This window comes from Gordionus sp. m RMFG-2023, chromosome 2 (genome assembly GCF_954871325.1).
Source record: "Gordionus sp. m RMFG-2023 chromosome 2, tfGorSpeb1-WG-v2, whole genome shotgun sequence".
NCBI classification, from domain to species: Eukaryota; Metazoa; Nematomorpha; class Gordioida; order Chordodea; family Parachordodidae; genus Gordionus; species Gordionus sp. m RMFG-2023.
Genome location: NC_088776.1, coordinates 24942039 through 24965636, shown reverse-complemented (window position 1 = coordinate 24965636; position 23598 = coordinate 24942039). Strand labels below are relative to the sequence as shown.

Genomic DNA, 23598 nt, shown 5'->3' with positions numbered 1-23598 from the left:
TACCACATATAAGATACAAAATAAAGTGACCAAATGCATTACTGACAATGCTAGAAATGATATAAAAGCTTTCAAGTAAAAAAATTATAATATATTTATTAAAATTTATTAGGTTCCTCTGCCATTATTTAATTTATTTGACAATCAAAATACTAATGATAGTATTGTTTACTTACCTAAGCATCATTCCTGCTCATCACACTTTAAATCTCATCGCAAGTGTTGACATTCAAAAGACAGGTAACGATGTCCATTTTAAAACCATTTTAAAAATTACATTTTCTAAGTGTAAGCTGTTATGGAATAAACATGGGCAATCTTTAAACTGTGCAGCCATTTTAAGGAAAACATACCAGTTATAACAAGATAGGACTCTTTTTAACCCTATGAAATTAATAAATAGTCATATTAAGGAATGCCAAAAATTTGACGAATCTTATGATAAATCTGATTTTCAGATAACAAGTAGTTCATGGATAAATATTGTATGGTTAGTGATAATAAAGAAATATGATATGTATATATATGATTTTACAGGTTATGGAACCGATTTAGAACTTATTTCCAGTTTTAGAAAAGATCTTGATAAAGAAAGAACAGACTTAATTCCTTTATCCAACACACATACCAGAATATTTTCTGATATAGATAAAAAAAATTTTGATGAGGAAATGAATGAGGATCCTTATGAAGATGATCTATTAAGCTTTTTTTTAAATAAATATAATTCTTTAAATATTTTTAATAAATTCCTCGTATTAAAGTTTAATTTATTAAATCAACTCTCCCCTCTGTGCCATTGAACATGTGTTGAGCACTAAGCGTTCTTGTTTGTCTGATCAAAATTTTTAAAAACAATTGTTGCTAAAAATAAATAAAAAATTGTTATACAAACATGTTATCTTATATTTTATTTATTTTTTCTCTTTAGCTTTCACCTTTTCTGGTGGAAGCTCCTTCAACATCTCTCTCCACTTTATGTTATTCATACAATCTCTTTTATCTAATTTATACTTCTTTATATTGGCTCTAACTTTATGGCCCCATTGAAGTTTTGGCCTTCCTCTTTTACATGAGCCCCTCACTTCCAAACTCTCAACCTTATTTCATATGTAGTTCATAAGCCTTCTCATTGTGTGCCCATACCACCTAAGCCTGTTAACCATTAACTTATTAATGGGCACTACCTTAAAACTACTTAGTATTCTTGTACTGCGCACTTTATCCTTTCTTGTTACCCCAGCAATCATTCTCAGCATTCTCATCTCCATAGTTTGTAGACTTCTCTCGTCTGATTCTTTGGTTGGCCATGTTTCCGAACTATATAGAATAGTTGGTTGTACTATGGAACTGTAAATTTTTCCCTTTAATTTGTGTGGGATTCTTTTGTCAAATAGCACTCCAGATAAAGATCTCCACTTTAACCACCCTTGATTAATTTTACCCTTTATCTATTTTTCTAATGTGCCATTTGTTTGTATAGTGGAGCCCAAATATTTGCAGCTTTCAATTGCCGATATCTGCCATTCATTTATATCAATACTCTCTGTTTCATCTCCTCCTATCACCATATACTCCGTCTTTTCTCTATTTACTTTTAGTCCGTGCTTTTCTAGGATATTTATCCAACTCACTATCTTTCTTTCATTTCATCCTTGGATTCGGCAAGTATCACAATATCATCTGCAAATATCATATTCCACGGGACTGTTTGAGGTATAGACTATGCTAATACATCTATTACTGTAATGAAAAGTGGGCTGAGAGCCGACCCTTGATGAACTCCTTCAGCTATTGTGAAGCCTGCTGAAGTACCTGTTGTGCTACGGACTATTGTTGTAGGCCCATATACATATCCTGTATTATTCTTATATATTTTTGGGGAACATTTTTGTGGCGTGGCACCCACCAGATAAGTTTTCTTGGGATTCTATCGAAGGCCTTTTCTATATCGAGAAAGACCATGTGTAGCTTTGTTCTTTTCCCTGTATTTTTCACTCATTTGCCTAATTGCGTGGATAGCATCAGTTGTTGATCTTCCAGGCATAAAGCCAAACTGTCTCTCCTATTTCGATTATGTCTCTTAATCTTTTTTCTATTATTTTTTCGTATAGTTTTAGACAGTGTGACATTAGATTTATGCCCATGTAATTTTGGCAATTGTGTAGATCCCCTTTATTTTTGAAGATAGGAACTGGATAGCTCTGCCTCTATTTTTGGGGAACCTCTTCATCTCCAAGTATTTTATTGTACAGATTTGTGAGTAGATGTATTCCATCATCTCCTAGTGCTTTAAGACTTTCTATTGGAATATCGTCTGGACCCCATGCTTTGTTGTTTTTCATATGCTTGAGGCATGTGATTATTTCTTGTTCTGTTGTAGGTTGTACAAGGTTTTGACATGGGGAGTGTTCGTCTAGATGTAGTATGTGGGGATTAAAGTTGAGAATCTCCTGAAAATATTCTTTCCATCTATTCATTATTTCTTTTTCCTTTATTACCAATTTCCCATCTTTATTTTTGATTCCTTTCGGAGCTCCGTTTATATCCCTAGAGTTCTTTTCTCGCTGTTTGGCTAATCTGTATATTTTATTTTGCCCTTCTTTGGTATGTAGTTCTTCATACATGTCATCGTATGCCATAGATTTGGCCCTAGCCACCGCCTTTGCAGCTATTCTCTTGGATTTTTTGTAATTTGTCTTGTCATCTGAGTTTTTGGATTTGAACCATATTTTATATAGGGCTTTTTTCTCTTTTATAGTGGTTTGTACCTCTTCATTCCACCACCATAGTTCTTTGTATGATTTGTTGCCCCCCCCCCTTAAGCCTAGTGTCGATTAATCTGGATGAAAGGTCTGTCCACATTTTTTGACTGACTTGTGAGGAATCTATTATTTCAATGTTTGCATTGATTGCAAAGGCATCTGTCATTGTTTTTAATTTGTCCCATTTGATGCATGGTACCAGTTTTGTCTTGTTTTGAGTGGATTTATTTGAGACGTGTAAATCCATGTCTAGTAGCTTGTGTTGTGCGGCAATATCTTCTCCTGGGATGACTTTGCAGTCTATTACATCTTTTAATCTTCTGCGAGAGATTAGCATGTAATCTATCTGTGTTTTCCTTGTACCACTTTCGTATGTTATTAAATGACTGTCTTTTTTCCTATAGTAGGTGTTGGTTAAGGCAAGGTAGAAGGCTTGCACAAATTTCAGTACGTGCTCTCCTTCATCATTTCTTTATCCATATCCAAAACCACTATGATGCCTTTTGTAGCTATCTCTTGCTTTCCGCACATGCGCATTTAAGTCACCACCAATTATGACTAGGTCATCCTAAGGGATTTCCATTATAGCTTCATCAAGGATAGCTCTAAAGTCATCTTTCTCTTCTTTCTTGCAACCCGTTTGAGATACAAATACTGAAAGGATGTGTAGTATTGATTAACCAATGCAGAGTTCTGTTGACTTCTACTACTGAGGAGGTTAGATCTTGACTGAGGATGATGCCGACACCGTTCCTATTGCTAACAATTCCATTATAGTACAACTTATACCCATCTCCAATCATTAAAGTCTTCTGACCTTTCCATTTCGTCTCTTGTATGCACGCTATATCAACTTTTCTCTTGTTCAACATTGATGCCAACTCTCTTGTCTTACCTTTAAGTGTCCCAATATTCAAACTTGCTAATTTTGTCTTCTTTGATTTGACCTTTACTTTACTCTTCACAAGATGGAGGTCTACACCCTGCACGTCGAGGGAACGCCCTAGCTTTCATATTCATATTTCCATTTGTTTCCTTCATTTTGTTTATTGGACAGGTAACCTTAGCACCCGGCTGTCCAGACTTGTCGGTGACCGGGGTGTCATCTCTAAGCTCCGAAATTCATCTTACCATATGTCTTTGCACATCAATCATCGAAGAAAAACTTGAAAGTTTTTATGCTCCTTACCAGGATTGAACCTGCGTCCTTCTGATTCCAAGCATACATCTAACCCATTAGGCCACCTGGCGATACATGTTATCTCATATATAATATATTATTTTTGTATAATTTTATTTATATTATAAATATACTAGCTAATAACCCGTCAAGAATGACGGGGTTGAGGGGTAATTAGTTAGTTTTTCTCTCTACTTTTATGAGAATTGTTACCTGTTATTTGAAAATAATTTTATTCTTTATAACCCCCCTTCCACCTTCAAGCCAGGTCCCCAGGCCTGCAAAAAAATTTGTTTTAGGTCAATGTCTGATCCATAGTTGATAATAGAATTCCCAAGAGTCCAAGCTGATAATAATTTTGAAAAATTTTCCCTAAGCCCAGTCTAATATAATTCATAAAAATACTTTGCAAGCCCAGCCCCACCCATAATAATTTTAAAAAATTTTTCTCAAACCTGGCCAACGTGTAATAATTTTGAAATTTTTACCTCAAGCCTGGAGATAGTTAAATCTCTAAAAACCATATTCATTTTTTATTCTTTTAAATCCCGCTCAATCCTACTTCAGACCAAGATCAACTCATTAGGACTAAGTGAATACTATTTTTTGAGTAAAAATATATTTAAATTAGCTTTTACCTGAGACCCAATGCCTAATATCTAATATAAAAAAATTCCCAATCATGTTGAGAAAATTTTCTCAAGCCCGCCAAAGGCCATAATAATTTTGGTAGTTAAGAACTGAAATAAAATATGTAAGAGTCATAATTCATTTAAAAATACAATCAGAATATGAAAGTTGCATGAGCCTTGGTTTTTTGATCAGGCCTAGCTATGTCTGCAAAAAAAAATTTTCAAGCCAATGTAACCCATATTTAAAATTCAAAAATATTCAAGCATCTCTATTTTAAATTATATCCAATGATTTCCATCACAAATTTAAATTTAGATATTTCTAATACTCTTAATGCTCACTGTATTGCAACAATTTTACCTCTTTTTCTCCTAAATTTTAATATTTTTATAAAATTTATTAATAAAATATATTTAGTACCATACACACAAACTAAATAATTACCCTTCAACACCGTCAGCTAGTTATGTTAATAAACGGTAAAATTTTAAAAATATCAGTATTAATTAATATATATAATTAATATTTTAAATATAATTATATTCAAGTTGGTGCATGCGTAAAGCATACGCCTTTGAAACGGTAGGTTTGTGGTTCGACTCTCGTAGACAGCAAAAAATTAACATTACATTAATTAGGGAGATACGAGAACGATCGTGTTTTGATTATGGAGATTATATAGTGAAAATTTTTTTGATAAAAAGATTTTATTTTATTATTAATTATTCTCTTTGTATAGTTTTATTTATCTAGGAAAAAATTAATTTTTTTTTTGAATAATATTAAATTTAATTTTTAAGTAACGAGTACCCGTTAATTTTTTGAATAGTCAGTAACACGCGTTTCTTTTAAAAAGGTAACGAGTAATGATAACGCATTCCTTTTTTCAGACATAACGAATAACAGCAATGCGTTTCTTTTTTGTAATAACGTTTAGAGCAGTAATCTCTAATTGGGTATTTGAATTACTTGATAAAACAGGTTTTTAAATATAAATTTTAATAATAAATTTAAAGCTTATACATTTTTAAAATTAATTTTGAAATTATAAATAATTTTAGTATTTTTATAATATATTTATTATATAAAATTTTTGTGATTTATGCATGAAATTAATTATTTGCTTTAGAGTAGCAAAGTTTTGTGTTAGTTAGAATTAGGGATGTACCAACCGATATTTTATATCGTATCAAATAGGGTCGATATTTCTCCCATTTTAAAATATCGGGTATCTGCCAATATTATAAAATTTTCCGATCGATCAGATATAAAATGGCGTTTTTAACAAAAATAAAATGTAATTTTTAAAAAAAGTTATATCTAAAAAATCGAAATCCCATTTTTATGTTTTTTTTAATAATAATAATTAATTAATTAACATTCTGCCATATTGTTATTTTTTTGTGCATTCTGTTAATAAAAGTGTGCGATAATCTGTTTTTAGTGAAGCTGGTGATATTGACAGTTACCATTGCTGCAGGCTGGCCTCTGATAAATTTGAAATTTTGGTATTCCTAAAGAGAAATCTTCAATATATTAATGTTTAATATTATTTTAAATATTTATTTCAAATTTCATAATATATTTGTTTATTATTTATTATGTATATAGATTAATCTTATTACTTATTATATAAAAGTGATTTGACAATAAAAATATTTTATACAGTTTTAGAATTGCAATTTAATTGAATATAAACTATAACTGATCCTTATAATATATTTAAATGACATAAGTTATGGTGTAGTTAAATTATACAAATTATACTAATAAAAAGTATATTAAAAATTAAAACCATTGAAAAATGATATCAGATCAGTAATTGGCCAATATCAATTTAATATCAGTAATATCGGATCGGCCCCCAAAAAGTGGTATCAGTACACCCCTAGTTAGAACTCTCTAAAATAGGGTGTGCTACTAAATTTTCACTTTTTTAAAAGTTATCATTTTGTGCTACTTAAAACTCTCTAAAAATGGGTATGCTACTGCCTTTTCACTTTTTTTTAAAGTCATCATTAAAAATGCTCATAATTATAAGACAAGTTTGACTGTAATACTCAAAAAAAAATTAACTGGAATCATATTTGCTCCATTTGCTAGCTTTTAACGATAATTTCTTAGACTTGTTGCCAAAAATGTGGGCATAATCTTGAGACATTTGAAAATGTTTTGACCTTGTATACTTCCCCGAACCAAATGACATGGATGAAATAATATCACCGCAATCAAAAACTGTTGTGATTTGGCTTTAAAAAGAATATATATAAACTAATAATGATTTTCAGAATAAATTCTAAAAACTCTTGCCAAAATTGGTATTTGCCAAACTTAACAAAATTGGCTATATAATTTTTATTTATTTATTTTAAGTTTAAAAAAATTTGGATTGTTTTGGTTCCTTTATATTTTCAAAATTTAATAAATATAAACATAATGATTGATTTATTTGATAAGTGGAATAGCTATAGGGTTTTCCTTTCATAAGTCATAGTGTTCACTCAAAAATTTAAGTGCTCTATGATACATTGCTTAAGACCTTAACTAAATTTGGACTAAAAATTAATATCTATAATAATGGAGAAAATATAGGTTCCTGTCAGGCTCCATGATAATTTGATTCTTAAAAACTATTGAACCTTAAAAATCATTTATGTTTAAAAAATTAAATTTTAACCAAATATCAGCATAAAACTTGTATATTAACTTGTTTTTGATTGTAGCCTTGTCTTCCAGAGAATTTTGAATATTTTTAATTGGTATAATATAAACTTTATTATTTCCGGCATTCCATGCCAAATATTTATTGTTAAGGGATATGGCCACACACCATGAGGCACTGTTTTTATTGTAAGGTAAAGATAAAGATATTTGAGATAATAAAGAGTTATTGAATGGCAAGCCAAAATTAATAAGTGGATTTAATGTATTCTCCCAATGATTATTACAATTTGTAATAAGTAAGTGATCTTTTAATAAAGGGTCTTGCATGTTTTGACACAAGTATTTATTGTACTCATATGTCGATGTATGAACAGGGGTATTTGATATGAAATTGCTATGGTAATTTAAAAGTGAATATGGATCTAATTGCATTGGGGATAAAACACCCAATAAAGGAATTTTTACTAATTTTAAAAATAATATAATTATAAAAGTTTATAAATTTATACTAATTGTCTCAGGTTCCCTTTCTTTAAAACTACTTTCTTGATCCATTGAATTTCATGCTACCGAAATTTATTTTGAAAAAACATCTGAATATTTTTTATAAAAAATATGTTAAATGCAGAACATAGAAATATCATATAAATTTTAATTCGACACCAATGACATATTCATTATTCGACATTTAGATTTTTGAATTTTAGAAAAAATAAATATCAAATAAAATTGTTTATTTTTAAGAAAGGGTTTTTACAAAATATTTTAAGGTATTTTTTATTTATCCATAATTTAATTTTATCACAAGGAATAAAAAATTAAAAAATGAAACATTGTGTATTTTTATTTTTAATAATACTTGCAAATGATAATCCATAATAATATATAACAAAACAAACACTAAGAAATATATATGGTATAAATTACTGTAATTTTTTGCATTTACAATTTTATAACTTTTATTTTTTTATAAAATACAATTTAAAATTTCTTCTTGTAACATAAATAAAAAAAATAAATATATCTTTATCCATAGGCGCAGCCAGGATTTTCCTAATGAGGGGGGTACCTGTGTCTATAGATAGTCATGAAATATTTTTACAAGAGAGGAGGTTATTTTTAATAAAAAAAATAAGCCTGGAACAAGTATATTTTTATTAGTTTATATAAAATATAATAAATTACTTGTATATACATTAATCTAAAAGCATGGTAATCATTTATTCCAAACAAGTATAAGGAATTTATTTATAAAATGTAAGTAGTGACATTCCTCTATTATATAGAATTGGTTACAAAATACTATGTAAAACTCCACTTATACAGACATATTTGACAGTTAGAGAATATATTACAGTTAGTATTTTAACAAAGTTTACTGAGTCTTTTATTCTAGGAGGCCTACCTTAATCCCATCCACTAGTCAAAGTGTTGGACAATTGGACGCAAACTTTTCATTGGCTGAAATTGTGGCCGCTATTAAGAAGCTTAGGAATAATAAATCTCCGAGTACGGATAACATTACAGGAGAACATCTGAAAGCAGCTCCCTAGCGATCTCTCGGTTCTTACTGCCTTTGTTTAACAAGATATGGTTGACTGGGATGATGCCAGCGGATTGGAATAAGACTATCTTTTGCAACTTCCCGAAAATTCCAAATCCATCTAAATTCAAGTATTATAGAGCCATCGCTCTCACGTCTATTGCATCAAAAGTTTTTATGGTTCTTTTAAAAAACCGCATTCTTTCCTCTACACCAAACCTTTTGTCTAAATACATTTGTGCTTACCGTCCAGGTAGAAATACGAACCAATATTAGCTTTAAAGATTATAATGCAGAAATGTCAGAAGTATAAATTACCTTTTTACTTTCTTTTTATCGACTTTAAACGTGCTTTTGATAATGTTAACCATGATGCGCTTTGGAAGATTTTAACCGAATGTGGCATTGACTCTAATATTATAAGGATCCTTAAAACACATTATAGTAGTCTTTTTGCCTCCTTAAAAATCAATAATAAGGTTTCTCCATCTTTTAGGACAAAAAAAGGGGTAAAACAAGGATGTGTTCTTTCCCCGCTATTGTTTAATATACTTATGAATAAAATCATAGTAGATACGCTGGCTACTGCGAATCTCTTAGAACTAAGTTCCAGTCAGTCTTTTTTCTTGGAAAATAGGGTGATATCTTATGCTGACGACATAGTTTTGATAACAAAAAGTTTGGAAGAAACCCAAAATTTGATCTCTATATTAAACTCCTTTAGTCTTAAGATTGGCTTGGATATTAACTTTGATAAAACAGTGATAAGGCAATCGTCTCAGGCGCCTCTTCTGAATAATTTGGTGGTTGGGGGAAAGTTGGTTAAGGTGGTAAAATCCTTTAAATATCTAGGTGTAACCATTGACAATAAAGGTAGTTGCAAAGAAGAACTAAAAATTCGTTTACAAAATGCTAGGGCGGCTTTTTATAAATTTTTTAAACTGTGGAAAGCTAGAGAGATTTCTGTTTTCACAAGACTCCGTATTTTCAACTCAACCATCATCCCGACTCTCTTTTATGGCGGTGATACATGGGAGATTACCAAGACCGAAACTAGGAAATTACAAACGTTTGTAAATAAATGCCTTAGAATAATAAATGGAATTTTCTACCCTAATATTATCTCAAATGAAAACCTTTGGAAGAAGTCTAACCATACCCAAGTTCACGTGTCTTTAAAAAAGAAACGTCTTACTTTCTTTGCCCATATTTTGAGAAACCATAGCAACAATAGCATCGTTATCGATGCCATTAATTGGTTATACTCCTTTAATGGGAAAACATATTGCAAATATAAGACATTATGGTTCTACAGAGTCTTGAAGGACATAATGGATCTAAACTTAAATTTGAAGCAGTTCCTAAGGCTAAATAAAAACAAAAAATCTATAAAAAAATTACTAAAAATTAAATCGAACTACCTAAACCTCTCATAATTTTTTTCTGTATTTTCAGGTTATTTAATTTCTTCAACTCTCAATTTTACCTCTTGATTTTGTCTTTCACCTTTTCTGTGAATTACTTACTTCACTGACTTTAGATTTTATTTATCTTATTGACTTAATGTACTAATTTAAATAAGTCCGTCCCATATTTTTAATTACATATACGTTGTACTTCTATGCATTCCCATTATATGAGTTAAGATATATTAATGACATTTTTGAGGAATAGTTTGTGATTTGCGTTTCCTATGTGGGCTAAAAAAATTTCTTTGACTCTTTTTAACTTAGTTTTTGGGTATGTTTTTGTATTTTTCCATAGTTTTTGAGTTTGTAATGTTTCTGGGGTAGAGGGTATCCTCTTTTGTTTATGAGACATTTATTTGTTTATAGTCATCTGTTTTTTTTATTTTATTTTTTATTTATTTTTATTTATTTATTTTTCTCTTCCCTAGTTTCTTTGGTCTCTCTAACCATAGACTAATATAGGAATAGTGGATGTGTCCTCAGTCTAGAAATTACCGATTTCTCTCTTATCTTCCATACTTTTGTATACATTTAAAAGTTTCCACTCGCCTTTGTATTCTAATTTCTCTTCTTCTTTGCAACTACTTCCATTATTAAGTATATTTCTTAAATGCATTGTGACTACATTTACCCTGTTCTAACTATAAGTTTTTGAAGTGATTACTTGTTTTTCTTGGAAAAATAAGAAAAAACTGTTTTTTTCTTTTTTATTATCGCTAGTTAACTAGATCTAACGTCTTTAACATTTTCAAAACATTACATCTTAATTGAAGTCTACATATAATACATTGGTCGTTGCCAGTGTTTCTTCTTGTTTTTATTTTTATGATCTTTATTTATTCAGGAGTGGCAAGAGTTTAACCTTGTTTTACTCATTTTTACCTTGGAGGTAGGGGATTTTCTTCGTCATTGATTTTGAAGCACAACATGTATTAGTGGTTTTCTGGATCTGGAAGATGTTGGGTTCTTCCCTTTTCTGACAAAGCTGCATGGTTAACATTATCAATAGCTCTGCTATAATTTACAAATGTAAAGCAGAAGGGGGTTTGTACTTACTTTTTCTGCATGATTATTTTTCTAAATTAATTTTTGGCTCCAGTATTTTCTTTTCTTGGCCTGTATATACTTATGTATTTTGGGGGGGGGGAAGTTTTCAGTGTAGGTGATATGCTTGTGGTTTTTGAGTGAACCAAAAAAAAATTTTCCATGCTACAGGATGTGATGACTATAGCTCAATAACCCTTTAATTTCTGTGGTCTTAGTTTTTTTTGGGTAGTTACTTAGCAGTGGCGTAGCTACGGGGGTGGTTTTCGGGTTTGGACCTCCCAGAGCAAATTTTTTTTTAGATTATACGTTCAAAAGACTTAAAAGTGACTTTGTATCAAATAAATATTATTAATATTTATATTTTTCTGGTTTTGATGTTTGTGAAAGGATATTATATTACTATTGAATTTATTCTGGGTAGTATTATTATAAAGTCATTGAGAATAATCTACTAAATTATAATAACATTATTCATGCATTTAAAAATATTTATATATATTGTCGAAGATGTGGTTATGATTTTTAAGATAAACCCGGCCGAAGGCCGGGCAAAAGGGCCAAACCAGGATTTTATATGTATGGACCCCCTCTAAGGAAAATTCCTAGCTACGCCACTGGGCCTGTTATTACCCGATGGAATTCTTATTATAATACTTTGAAATTAATAGATTCCTTAGTAAAAGAAAATTTTAGTTTGTTTGGCAAAGTCTGTGATATGGGAGGATTAGCTAGACTCTCAAACAATGATAAAATTTTTTTGGAAGAGTACTGTATTGTAAGTCCTAATAAAATTTTTTAGAATAAATATTATAATGAATTTTTTTAAATATTAAAATAGATCATGGAGCCTATTGCAACAGCTCTCACTATTTTAGAAAGTGAGGAAAAGATGCATTTGGGATATTTGACCCCGACAATAACAATAGTTATTATAAAATTAAACAAACTCAGTGGTCTAAAATATGGGCAACCATTGATAGATGCTGTATTAAATGGGATTAATAAAAGGTATTAAACCTATCACTATCAAATTAATTACATATATTTTATTTTTTTAAAGATTTCAACATATATATATATATGAAGATCAATATCTTCTTTCAGCAATTATACATCCGATATTCAAGCTTCAATGGCCTTGGATAAAGTTTCCACAAAATGAACCTTTAAAGAATAAACTTATAGCTCTTTTGAAAAAAGGCATTGAAACCCCAAGAATTGATAATGAAAGAACTGTCAATTCCGAGATATCTTTTTTTTGACGAGGAAGAAGAGGGCAGATAGGAGGATGATAACATAGCTCAATTTTTTGAAACAATGGATAAAACATTAAAGGTTTTTAATAAATTCCCCCTTTTAAAAGAATTGTTTATCAAGTATAACACCGCAATCCCTTCATCTGCCACTGTTGAGCGAGTTTTTAGTATAGCTAACGCTGTATTAACTGCCAAGCGTTCATGCCAATCAGATGAAAATTTTGAAAAGCAATTATTATTAAAAATTAATAAGAAAATTTTTTTATAAATTTATTTTTTTATTGCTCTATTATATTGTATTTATAATTATATTATCAAAATAAAACTATTATTTTTTATCATGGCTAATATATTGTGTTGAAAAATATAAGGCATTTATTTATATTAAATTAAATTTAAAAAAAAATTTATCATAAAATTTTGAACGCGTTCCTTTTTTTGAATTTGAACGTGAACGCGTTCGATTTTTTTAAAAATGTTTACAGCACTAATAAATTATGATGAATAGGTTTATAAAAAAATATCAACTTTAACATTCTTACTTTTAAATTATTGTTTAAGATATATATATATATTTTTGGGTGTCAGGGAGTGGAGGGGGGCTAAGGAGGGGGGGGGGTATTATTTATTAGCTTAAAATGATATTCATTAAAGTGATATCTTTCTGAAGGGGGATTTCCCCTTGCTCCTCCCCTGGCTACGCCTATGTCTTCATCAAATTCTGATCCTTTTTTATCTAATTCAATATCTATAATATTATCTAGAAATAATTTCAATATTAACAATTCCCTCTCTTTAAACAGCGATTCTATCAGAGGAGAACTGGCGACGCTTCGGCCTCGTGGGCATTTTTTTAAAGCGGCCTCATTTTTTGGGGCTTCGCCTCCATACCTCATATTTTTCTGGGCTTCCACCAGCTTTTGCCCGGGATTCGACCGTGTTCCCTTAAATGGCTTCATCGAATTATATGATTTTTATTACTTCTTATTTTTGAAAATAGGTTCAAATGATTAACATTTTTTTTAAAAAAAAGAATAATGACAAGATAATCATATATTTTATTTAGAAAACCAGAATTGCATTATGTAATAAAAATATTTGGAATGCATGCAAAAAATATAGTAATTTCAATTAAACTTGTTATAACATATTATACCATATTAGACTTTATATCTAATTTACATTTTAGGTTAATATTATTCGAAAATTAAAAAATTTATTATAAATATTTTAAAAAAATTTTGTAAAACGTTTAAGTTCTTAGAATTCAGATATAGAAAGAACAATCTTTTATAGAAATAATATTTTTTTAAAAAAATAATATTCACTGTATTTATACAATAATTTATAAAAATCATTAAAGAACATTTATAAGCCTGAAAAAAAATTACTCTGAAAAATCAATAAAAAAAATACTGATAAAATTTATTCATGGCAAAATCATCATGATTTTTTAAAAAATCGATACATTTTTTGAGTAAAAAAAATGACCCCAAAATCACTCCTTTATGACAATAGTGGAAAAAATCAGGAAGAAATTGCAAAGTTATTTTTTTCATCACATAAGATAAAGGTTACATTCAAGCCAAATTACTTAACATATTAAAAATAACAAAATACCTTATAGCATATATCGCCTATGATTTATGAACTTATTTTGATAAATATATATTGAATATATTATTTTTATTTAATAAATAGTATGCATGTTGAGAGAAATTGCTATAAAGGCGTGATAAATATTTTGTTATAATAGGTACACGATAAAAGTTTCGCTGGAATATATTCGCTTCAATTTGCATTTGCGATTTTATCTTCCCTATAAATGTTTCGTGGCTAAAAATTCACGGAATAAATTTCGCGAAAATATCTTCGCTATAAAATACTTTCCCGATAATCGATATTCGCAATCAAAGTTTTGCTAAAAAGAATGATTCGCTGAATTGACCGGAAATGAAAAAATAGTCCCAAAATTTTATAAATGTGTAAATGGAAATTTTAGGTAATCAAAACTAAATATCAGAATGGTTTAGCTTTAGATAAAAATAACGGTTCAGGTTCGGTTCGAAAAAAAGAAATATCTATTCGAACCTCTAATTTTAAGTGTCCAAGCCTATATTTGAATTATTATATTTTAATTGTAGTGATATTTTGTTAATTTTATCGGGGTTTCGAACAGGACAGCAAATCCGGTGTAACGTGATATTTTAACTTAAATTTAAATTAATCCCTTTAGTAATACTGACATTTATGATTGACGTTATTATTTCTTTCTTTCTTTCTGTAAAATTTAGTGTGATATTTTAACTTAAATTTAAATTAACTCCCTTTAGTATTACTGACATTTATAATCGACGTTATAATAATATCTATATTATAATTTTCCGATGTCCTCACTACGTCATCGCTACGTCATGTCATCGGTACGTATTTTATTTTTTTTTATTTGTTTATTTTATTTTATTCATACAGATGATTGGAATTGATGGTGTACACATACCTAACATGGATGAAATACAATATTCCCTAATATGAATGAAACTTTTTATTTCACTTAATCCTTTCTTTATTTTTTAGATTACCTTATCAATTTTCATCTCATATTATCAATTACACATTAATGAAATCTTTTTATACTCATATTTTTCTTTCATAACCAATAATTAAGAAGATAACCAAGTATATTCAAATATTCTTATCCTAACCTATTTATACTTAATAACATTACATTCATCACATTGTTTTTTAACTTTTAGAATATCATAATAGGCTTGATAAGTCCCCCAAAAAATTTTGATGATAGCCCTCCAACTAGAAATATGCATCTAATATTGACCCATCTACCGGTTTTACATTATTTTAATGTTTGTTTAATTTCAACAATAGTTTATTTATATTTTTGCCTGATTTCTATATTTGTCTAGGCTAACCCTAATCCATCACATTGCTACAAAACATGATGAATCTATTATTAAAGATAAGCAAAGAAAATAATGACGATTAAACAAACGCCTTACCCGTTCTAGAGTTACTGGTAGACAAAATAATAAAGAACTACGCTTGAAATGAACTCATCTGGAGGTTTATTTTGTTTTTTTTTATCTTATATTTTATATCTATATTTATTTTATTTTCACCCAGTTCTCCAAATGATATTTCTATCACTACTACCACAATCCCTATGCCACCTCCACCTATTTTTTAACAAATATAAACATTTTTATTTATCACTAAATTTTATTATCTCATTCTTTTCTTTCTATCTCTATTATCTATTAACCACTATTTCTCAAAACCTTATCAATTCCTTTAATTTAATTTAATTTAATTTAATTTTTATAATATAATAATTTATACCTTCTTTCCCCCCCCCTTTTTAATCTTATTTTTTAATTACCTTACAATTAATTAACCTTTATCTTAATAACATTACATTCATCATGTTATTTTTTAACTTTTAGAATATCATAATAGGCTTGATAAGTCCCCCAAAATTTTTTTTGATGATAGCCCTCCAACTACTAGAAATATGCATCTAATATTGACCCATCTACCGGTTTTACATTATTTTAATGTTTATTTAATTTCAACAATAGTTTATTTATATTTTTGCCTGATTTCTTTATTTGTCTAGGCTAACCCTAATCCCTCACATTGCTACAAAACATGATGAATGTATTATTAAAGATAAGCAAAGAAAATAATGACGATTAAACAAACGCCTTACCCGTTCTAGAGTTACTGGTAGACAAAATAATAAAGAACTACGCTTGAAATGAACTCATCTGGAGGTTTATTTTGTTTTTTTAAATCTTATATTTTATATCTATGTTTATTTTATTTTCACCCATTTCTCCAAATGATATTTCTATCACCACTACTACAATTCCTATGCTACCTCCGCCTATTTTTTAACAAATATAAACATTTAATTCTGTACTATCATTCACTTCACTAGGAGTTAATATAAATATTATTATCCGATCTCTGAGAAACTTTCATGAATATTTAGAGGAATGTTCAAACTTGAATGTAGAGTACGGCCAATTTCATCAACTTTATTAATGGAAAAATATGCAGTATTTCTGTCGTGGCCTTTATAACAATACTTACGACCGTTTTATGGTTGAGTTAACATTGTCGTTCATGATTCTATTTTAGAAGGGGATAGCAATTCTGACATTGACAGAAATATCGTTTTGCGTGTTCAAACCTGAATGTACAGTACAGCCAATTTCATCAACTTTATTAATGGAAAAATATGCAGTAGTTCTGTGGTTAATGCTTGGTACCTAAAGGTACCATCTATCAAATTTGAATTTTGTTCATTTTTCATTTGGATAGGCACTACCAAATATATTTATAATATATATTTGAAAAATCGTGATTTTTGGAAAGCCTCTATGGCCTAGTAGGCAAGAGCTTGGTTTACTTATCCCATGCTCCCGGGTTCGAATCCCGGGAATGATCATGTTTTTCTTCTTATTCTAACTTGATGGTTCCATCCTTGGGGGGATAATATATAGGAGGCCGGACTCGACCACGTGATTCCGTATTAATATATTAAATAATAAGGATCTTATTACATTTTAATAAATTTTGGTCGGTATCAAATTAGGTTGGTATTTAGAATATTTCCATACATTCACTTTAGTAAGCATCATTAACCTAGTTCTGTCGTGGCCTTTATACCAATACTTACGACCGTTTTATGGTTTAGTTAACATTGTCGTTCATGATTTTATTTTAGAGGGGGATACCAATGCTGACATTGACAGAAATATCATTTTGCGTTCATAGGCATATCATCTTTATCAGGACGTATTGTGTTTTGTACACTGCTTTGGTAATCTGTCATTACTTTCTTCTACAACCCTAAATGATATAAAATTATACATTAATTATTTCCGCTCCAGATGACCGCCCAGATTTATTTTGTCACTTTTTCCATCAAAAATTAAAATGTCAACAAGGATTTGCTCTTAATTTTATCAAATACATAATAAATATTCCTCATTATTTTTTAAAAAAATTATCCTAAATTTATATGTCAATAAAAAAAAATATCTTAAAAAATATATAAATAATTTGCAAATAAGTTTCATTAGTGTTTAATGACATTTTTGTAATTTAAATAGAAAGCATTTTTTTTACTTAACATAAAAAAATATATATCCCTTATCAAATTCTTTGACAAATAATTTGAGAAATGCAAGACATACATTAAATTTATCCGAAAGCTACAATAACTATATATAATAAACAACATATTTTTTAGATATAATTTTAATTGATCATATTACCAAAAAGTATAAGAAACGGATATTTTAATTTTATTTGTCATGATTCTCTAATAAGTGGTTTGCTCAGGCCATCCCAGTTTCCCTTAATACGGAATTCACATGTTTTTTTAATCTTAAACTTATTGGTAAATCATATAATTCTACTTCATGTGATGATAAATCAATTAAAAATTTTACTATCTTCTAGGTGGGAAAAAATTTTCATAATTATATTGGATACGACTGGGCTTGGAACCTCAAAATTTATATTAGTTTGCACCTGACATGGGAATATCTTTAACAAATTATTAAGGGTTGAGCTGGGCTGGATAAACTTTTATAATTACATTGTTCCTAATATTGTGAGCTTGGACCTGGCATGACATCTATCGTAAAAAAAGGAATAAAAATCTCATTCCCCATCATTTTTGACGGGCTTTCTACTAGTTTTATTAAAATATAATTATAAAATTTAATAATACTAACATTTATGACTGACATGTAATGCTAAAAATTTCTATTATTTAGTAATACAGATATTTATGACTGACATGTAATGTTAAAAGTTTCTATTATTTAGTAATACTGACATTTATGACTGACATGTAATGTTAAAAGTTAATATTTGTTAAAAGTCTTTATTATTTAGTAATACTGACATTTATGACTGACAAGTAATGTTAAAAAGTTTCTATTATTTAGTAACTAGTTGATAACCCGTCAAAAATGACGGGGAGAATTTTATTCGTTCTTTTACGATAATTCTTTTTACCCTCCCCCTCCTCCTTCAGGCCAATTCCAACCCATTAAGACTAAGAGAGAGGAATTGTCTTTTTTATTCAATGATTGATGAATAATATATTTTACCTTTATTTGATGATGGATGAATCAGACATTTTCCTTTTTATGAGATGTGATTTCGAAATTTATATTTTAAATTACAAAAATGAAACAATATCTCTTATTAGCACCCTAAATACTAACATTATTTACCAGAGCTCCCGTTAGTCAGAATTACTATTCACTCCCCACCGCGTGAAGGTAGGAGATGGATTTTAGGGGAGCAAAGAAATTAAAAAAAGAATGAAAATAAGAAGGAAGAAATAGAAAGAGACAAAGATATGAATTATAAGAAAATATAATAAATATTTATACTTCAAGAGTTGATGATTATCGGGTTACAACACATATGCATTTGTAGCAATATAAAAAATATAATATAATAAATTTTATAATATAAAAAATTTTACCTAAAAAAGGAGATTTCAATCTCTTTTCTTTGCTCAAGGTGGTTTCGTTTTTGAAGATGATGTTGTGATTTCCTTGCTCGTAGTTTGTCGTAAATAACCTGAAATAAAACGTGTAAATTGAAATTAAATAGAATATACTGTTGTTGGTGAGGAAGATGGTTTAGCGATGGTGAAGAAGTTCTCTTTTCTTTGCTCAAGTTGGTTTCGTTTTTGAAGATGATGTTGTAATTTCATTGCTCGAAGTTTGCCGTAAATAACCTGAAAAAAAACGTGTAAATTGAAATTATAAAATAGAATTTACTGTTGTTGGTAGCGATGGTGAAGAAGTTCTCTTTTCTTTGCTCAAGGTGGTTTTTTTGAAGATGATGTTGTGATTTCCTTGTTCGTAGTTTGCCGTAAATAACCTGAAATAAAACGTGTAAATTGAAATTATAAAATAGAATATACTGTTGTTGGTGAGGAAGATGGTTTAAGAAGTTCTCTTTTCTTTGCTCAAGGTGGTTTCGTTTTTGAAGATGATGTTGTGATTTCCTTGCTCGTAGTTTGCCGTAAATAACCTGAAATAAAATGTGTAAATTGAAATTAAATAGAATATACTGTTGTTGGTGAGGAAGATGGTTTAGCGATGGTGAAGAAGTTCTCTTTTCTTTGCTCAAGGTGGTTTCGTTTTTGAAAATGATGTTGTGATTTCCTTGCTCGTAGTTTGCCGTAAATAACCTGAAATAAAACGTGTAAATTGAAATTAAATAGAATATACTGTTGTTGGTGAGGAAGATGGTTTAGCGATAGTGAAGAAGTTCTTTTTTCTTTGCTCAAGTTGGTTTCGTTTTTGAAGATGATGTTGTAATTTCCTTGCTCGTAGTTAGCCGTAAATAACCTGAAAAAAAACGTGTAAATTGAAATTATAAAATAGAATTTACTGTTGTTGGTAGCGATGGTGAAGAAGTTCACTTTTCTTTGCTCAAGGTGGTTTCGTTTTTGAAGATGATGTTGTGATTTCCTTGTTCGTAGTTTGCCGTAAATAACCTGAAATAAAACGTGTAAATTGAAATTAAATAGAATATACTGTTGTTGGTGAGGAAGATGGTTTAGCGATGGTGAAGAAGTTCTTTTTTCTTTGCTCAAGTTGGTTTCATTTTTGAAGATGTTGTTGTAATTTCCTTGCTCGTAGTTTGCCGTAAATAACCTGAAAAAAAACGTGTAAATTGAAATTATGAAATAGAATTTACTGTTGTTGGTAGCGATGGTGAAGAAGTTCTCTTTTCTTTGCTCAAGGTGGTTTCGTTTTTGAAGATGATGTTGTGATTTCCTTGTTCGTAGTTTGCCGTAAATAACCTGAAATAAAACGTGTAAAGAAATTATAAAATAGAATATACTGTTGTTGGTGAGGAAGATTGTTTATCGATGGTGAAGAAGTTCTCTTTTCTTTACTCAAGGTGGTTTCGTTTTTGAAGATGATGTTGTGATTTCCTTGTTCGTAGTTTGCCGTAAATAACCTGAAATAAAACGTGTAAATTGAAATTATAAAATAGAATATACTGTTGTTGGTGAGGAAGATGGTTTAGCGATGGTGAAGAAGTTCTCTTTTCTTTGCTCAAGGTGGTTTCGTTTTTGAAGATGATGTTGTGATTTCCTTGCTCGTAGTTTGCCGTAAATAACCTGAAATAAAACATGTAAATTGAAATTAAATAGAATATACTGTTGTTGGTGAGGAAGATGGTTTAGCGATGGTGAAGAAGTTCTCTTTTCTTCAAGGTGGTTTCGTTTTTGAAAATGATGTTGTGATTTCCTTGCTCGTAGTTTGCTCTAAATAACCTGAAATAAAACGTGTAAATTGAAATTAAATAGAATATACTGTTGTTGGTGAGGAAGATGGTTTAGCGATGGTGAAGAAGTTCTTTTTTCTTTGCTCAAGTTGGTTTCGTTTTTGAAGATGATGTTGTAATTTCCTTGCTCGTAGTTAGCCGTAAATAACCTGAAAAAAAACGTGTAAATTGAAATTATAAAATAGAATTTACTGTTGTTGGTAGCGATGGTGAAGAAGTTCTCTTTTCTTTGCTCAAGGTGGTTTCGTTTTTGAAGATGATGTAGTGATTTCCTTGTTCGTAGTTTGCCGTAAATAACCTGAAATAAAACGTGTAAATTGAAATTAAATAGAATATACTGTTGTTGGTGAGGAAGATGGTTTAGCGATGGTGAAGAAGTTCTTTTTTCTTTGCTCAAGTTGGTTTCATTTTTGAAGATGTTGTTGTAATTTCCTTGCTCGTAGTTTGCCGTAAATAACCTGAAAAAAAACGTGTAAATTGAAATTATAAAATAGAATTTACTGTTGTTGGTAGCGATGGTGAAGAAGTTCTCTTTTCTTTGCTCAAGGTGGTTTCGTTTTTGAAGATGATGTTGTGATTTCCTTGTTCGTAGTTTGCCGTAAATAACCTGAAATAAAACGTGTAAATTGAAATTATAAAATAGAATATACTGTTGTTGGTAAGGAAGATTGTTTATCGATGGTGAAGAAGTTCTCTTTTCTTTACTCAAGGTGGTTTCGTTTTTGAAGATGATGTTGTGATTTCCTTGTTCGTAGTTTGCCGTAAATAACCTGAAATAAAACGTGTAAATTGAAATTATAAAATAGAATATACTGTTGTTGGTGAGGAAGATGGTTTAGCGATGGTGAAGAAGTTCTCTTTTCTTTGCTCAAGGTGGTTTCGTTTTTGAAGACGATGTTGTGATTTCCTTGCTCGTAGTTTGCCGTAAATAACCTGAAATAAAACGTGTAAATTGAAATTATGAAATAGAATTTACTGTTGTTGGTGAGGAAGATGGTTTAGCGATGGTGAAGAAGTTCTCTTTTCTTTGCTCAAGTTGGTTTCGTTTTTGAAGATGATGTTGTAATTTCCTTGCTCGTAGTTTGCCGTAAATAACCTGAAATAAATTGTGTAAATTGAAATTAAATAGAATATACTGTTGTTGGTGAGGAAGATGGTTTAGCGATGGTGAAGAAGTTCTCTTTTCTTTGCTCAAGGTGGTTTTTTTGAAGATGATGTTGTGATTTCCTGTTCGTAGTTTGCCGTAAATAACCTGAAATAAAACGTGTAAATTGAAATTATACAATAGAATATACTGTTGTTGGTGAGGAAGATGGTTTAGCGATGGTGAAGAAGTTCTCTTTTCTTTGCTCAAGGTGGTTTCGTTTTTGAAGATGATGTTGTGATTTCCTTGCTCGTAGTTTGCCGTAAATAACCTGAAATAAAATGTGTAAATTGAAATTAAATAGAATATACTGTTGTTGGTGAGGAAGATGGTTTAGCGATGGTGAAGAAGTTCTCTTTTCTTTGCTCAAGGTGGTTTCGTTTTTGAAAATGATGTTGTGATTTCCTTGCTCGTAGTTTGCCGTAAATAACCTGAAATAAAACGTGTAAATTGAAATTAAATAGAATATACTGTTGTTGGTGAGGAAGATGGTTTAGCGATGGTGAAGAAGTTCTTTTTTCTTTGCTCAAGTTGGTTTCGTTTTTGAAGATGATGTTGTAATTTCCTTGCTCGTAGTTAGCCGTAAATAACCTGAAAAAAAACGTGTAAATTGAAATTATAAAATAGAATTTACTGTTGTTGGTAGCGATGGTGAAGAAGTTCTCTTTTCTTTGCTCAAAGTGGTTTCGTTTTTGAAGATGATGTTGTGATTTCCTTGTTCGTAGTTTGCCGTAAATAACCTGAAATAAAACGTGTAAATTGAAATTAAATAGAATATACTGTTGTTGGTGAGGAAGATGGTTTAGCGATGGTGAAGAAGTTCTTTTTTCTTTGCTCAAGTTGGTTTCATTTTTAAAGATGTTGTTGTAATTTCCTTGCTCGTAGTTTGCCGTAAATAACCTGAAAAAAAAACGTGTAAATTGAAATTATAAAATAGAATTTACTGTTGTTGGTAGCGATGGTGAAGAAGTTCTCTTTTCTTTGCTCAAGGTGGTTTCGTTTTTGAAGATGATGTTGTGATTTCCTTGTTCGTAGTTTGCCGTAAATAACCTGAAATAAAACGTGTAAATTGAAATTATAAAATAGAATATACTGTTGTTGGTGAGGAAGATGGTTTAGCGATGGTGAAGAAGTTCTCTTTTCTTTGCTCAAGGTGGTTTCGTTTTTGAAGATGATGTTGTGATTTCCTTGCTCGTAGTTTGCCGTAAATAACCTGAAATAAAATGTGTAAATTGAAATTAAATAGAATATACTGTTGTTGGTGAGGAAGATGGTTTAGCGATGGTGAAGAAGTTCTCTTTTCTTTGCTCAAGGTGGTTTCGTTTTTGAAAATGATGTTGTGATTTCCTTGCTCGTAGTTTGCCGTAAATAACCTGAAATAAAACGTGTAAATTGAAATTAAATAGAATATACTGTTGTTGGTGAGGAAGATGGTTTAGCGATGGTGAAGAAGTTCTTTTTTCTTTGCTCAAGTTGGTTTCGTTTTTGAAGATGATGTTGTAATTTCCTTGCTCGTAGTTAGCCGTAAATAACCTGAAA

General features: G+C 29.8%; 1 protein-coding gene across 1 annotated transcript in view; it reads right to left on the bottom strand.

The window, feature by feature from the left end:
- The window catches only part of LOC135925579 (WD repeat and SOCS box-containing protein 1-like), a 50869-nt gene extending 42971 nt beyond the window's left edge, over nucleotides 1-7898 (bottom strand). Inside the window, exons 1-3 of the mRNA XM_065460980.1 lie at nucleotides 7752-7898; nucleotides 7286-7706; nucleotides 6655-6827 (exon numbers count right to left, since the gene is read on the bottom strand). Of these exons, the coding sequence (XP_065317052.1) occupies nucleotides 6655-6827; nucleotides 7286-7706; nucleotides 7752-7797 (640 nt within the window). The 5' untranslated portion in view covers nucleotides 7798-7898. The remainder of the gene's footprint in view (nucleotides 1-6654; nucleotides 6828-7285; nucleotides 7707-7751) is intronic.
- Nucleotides 7899-23598: the final 15700 nt, after the last annotated feature.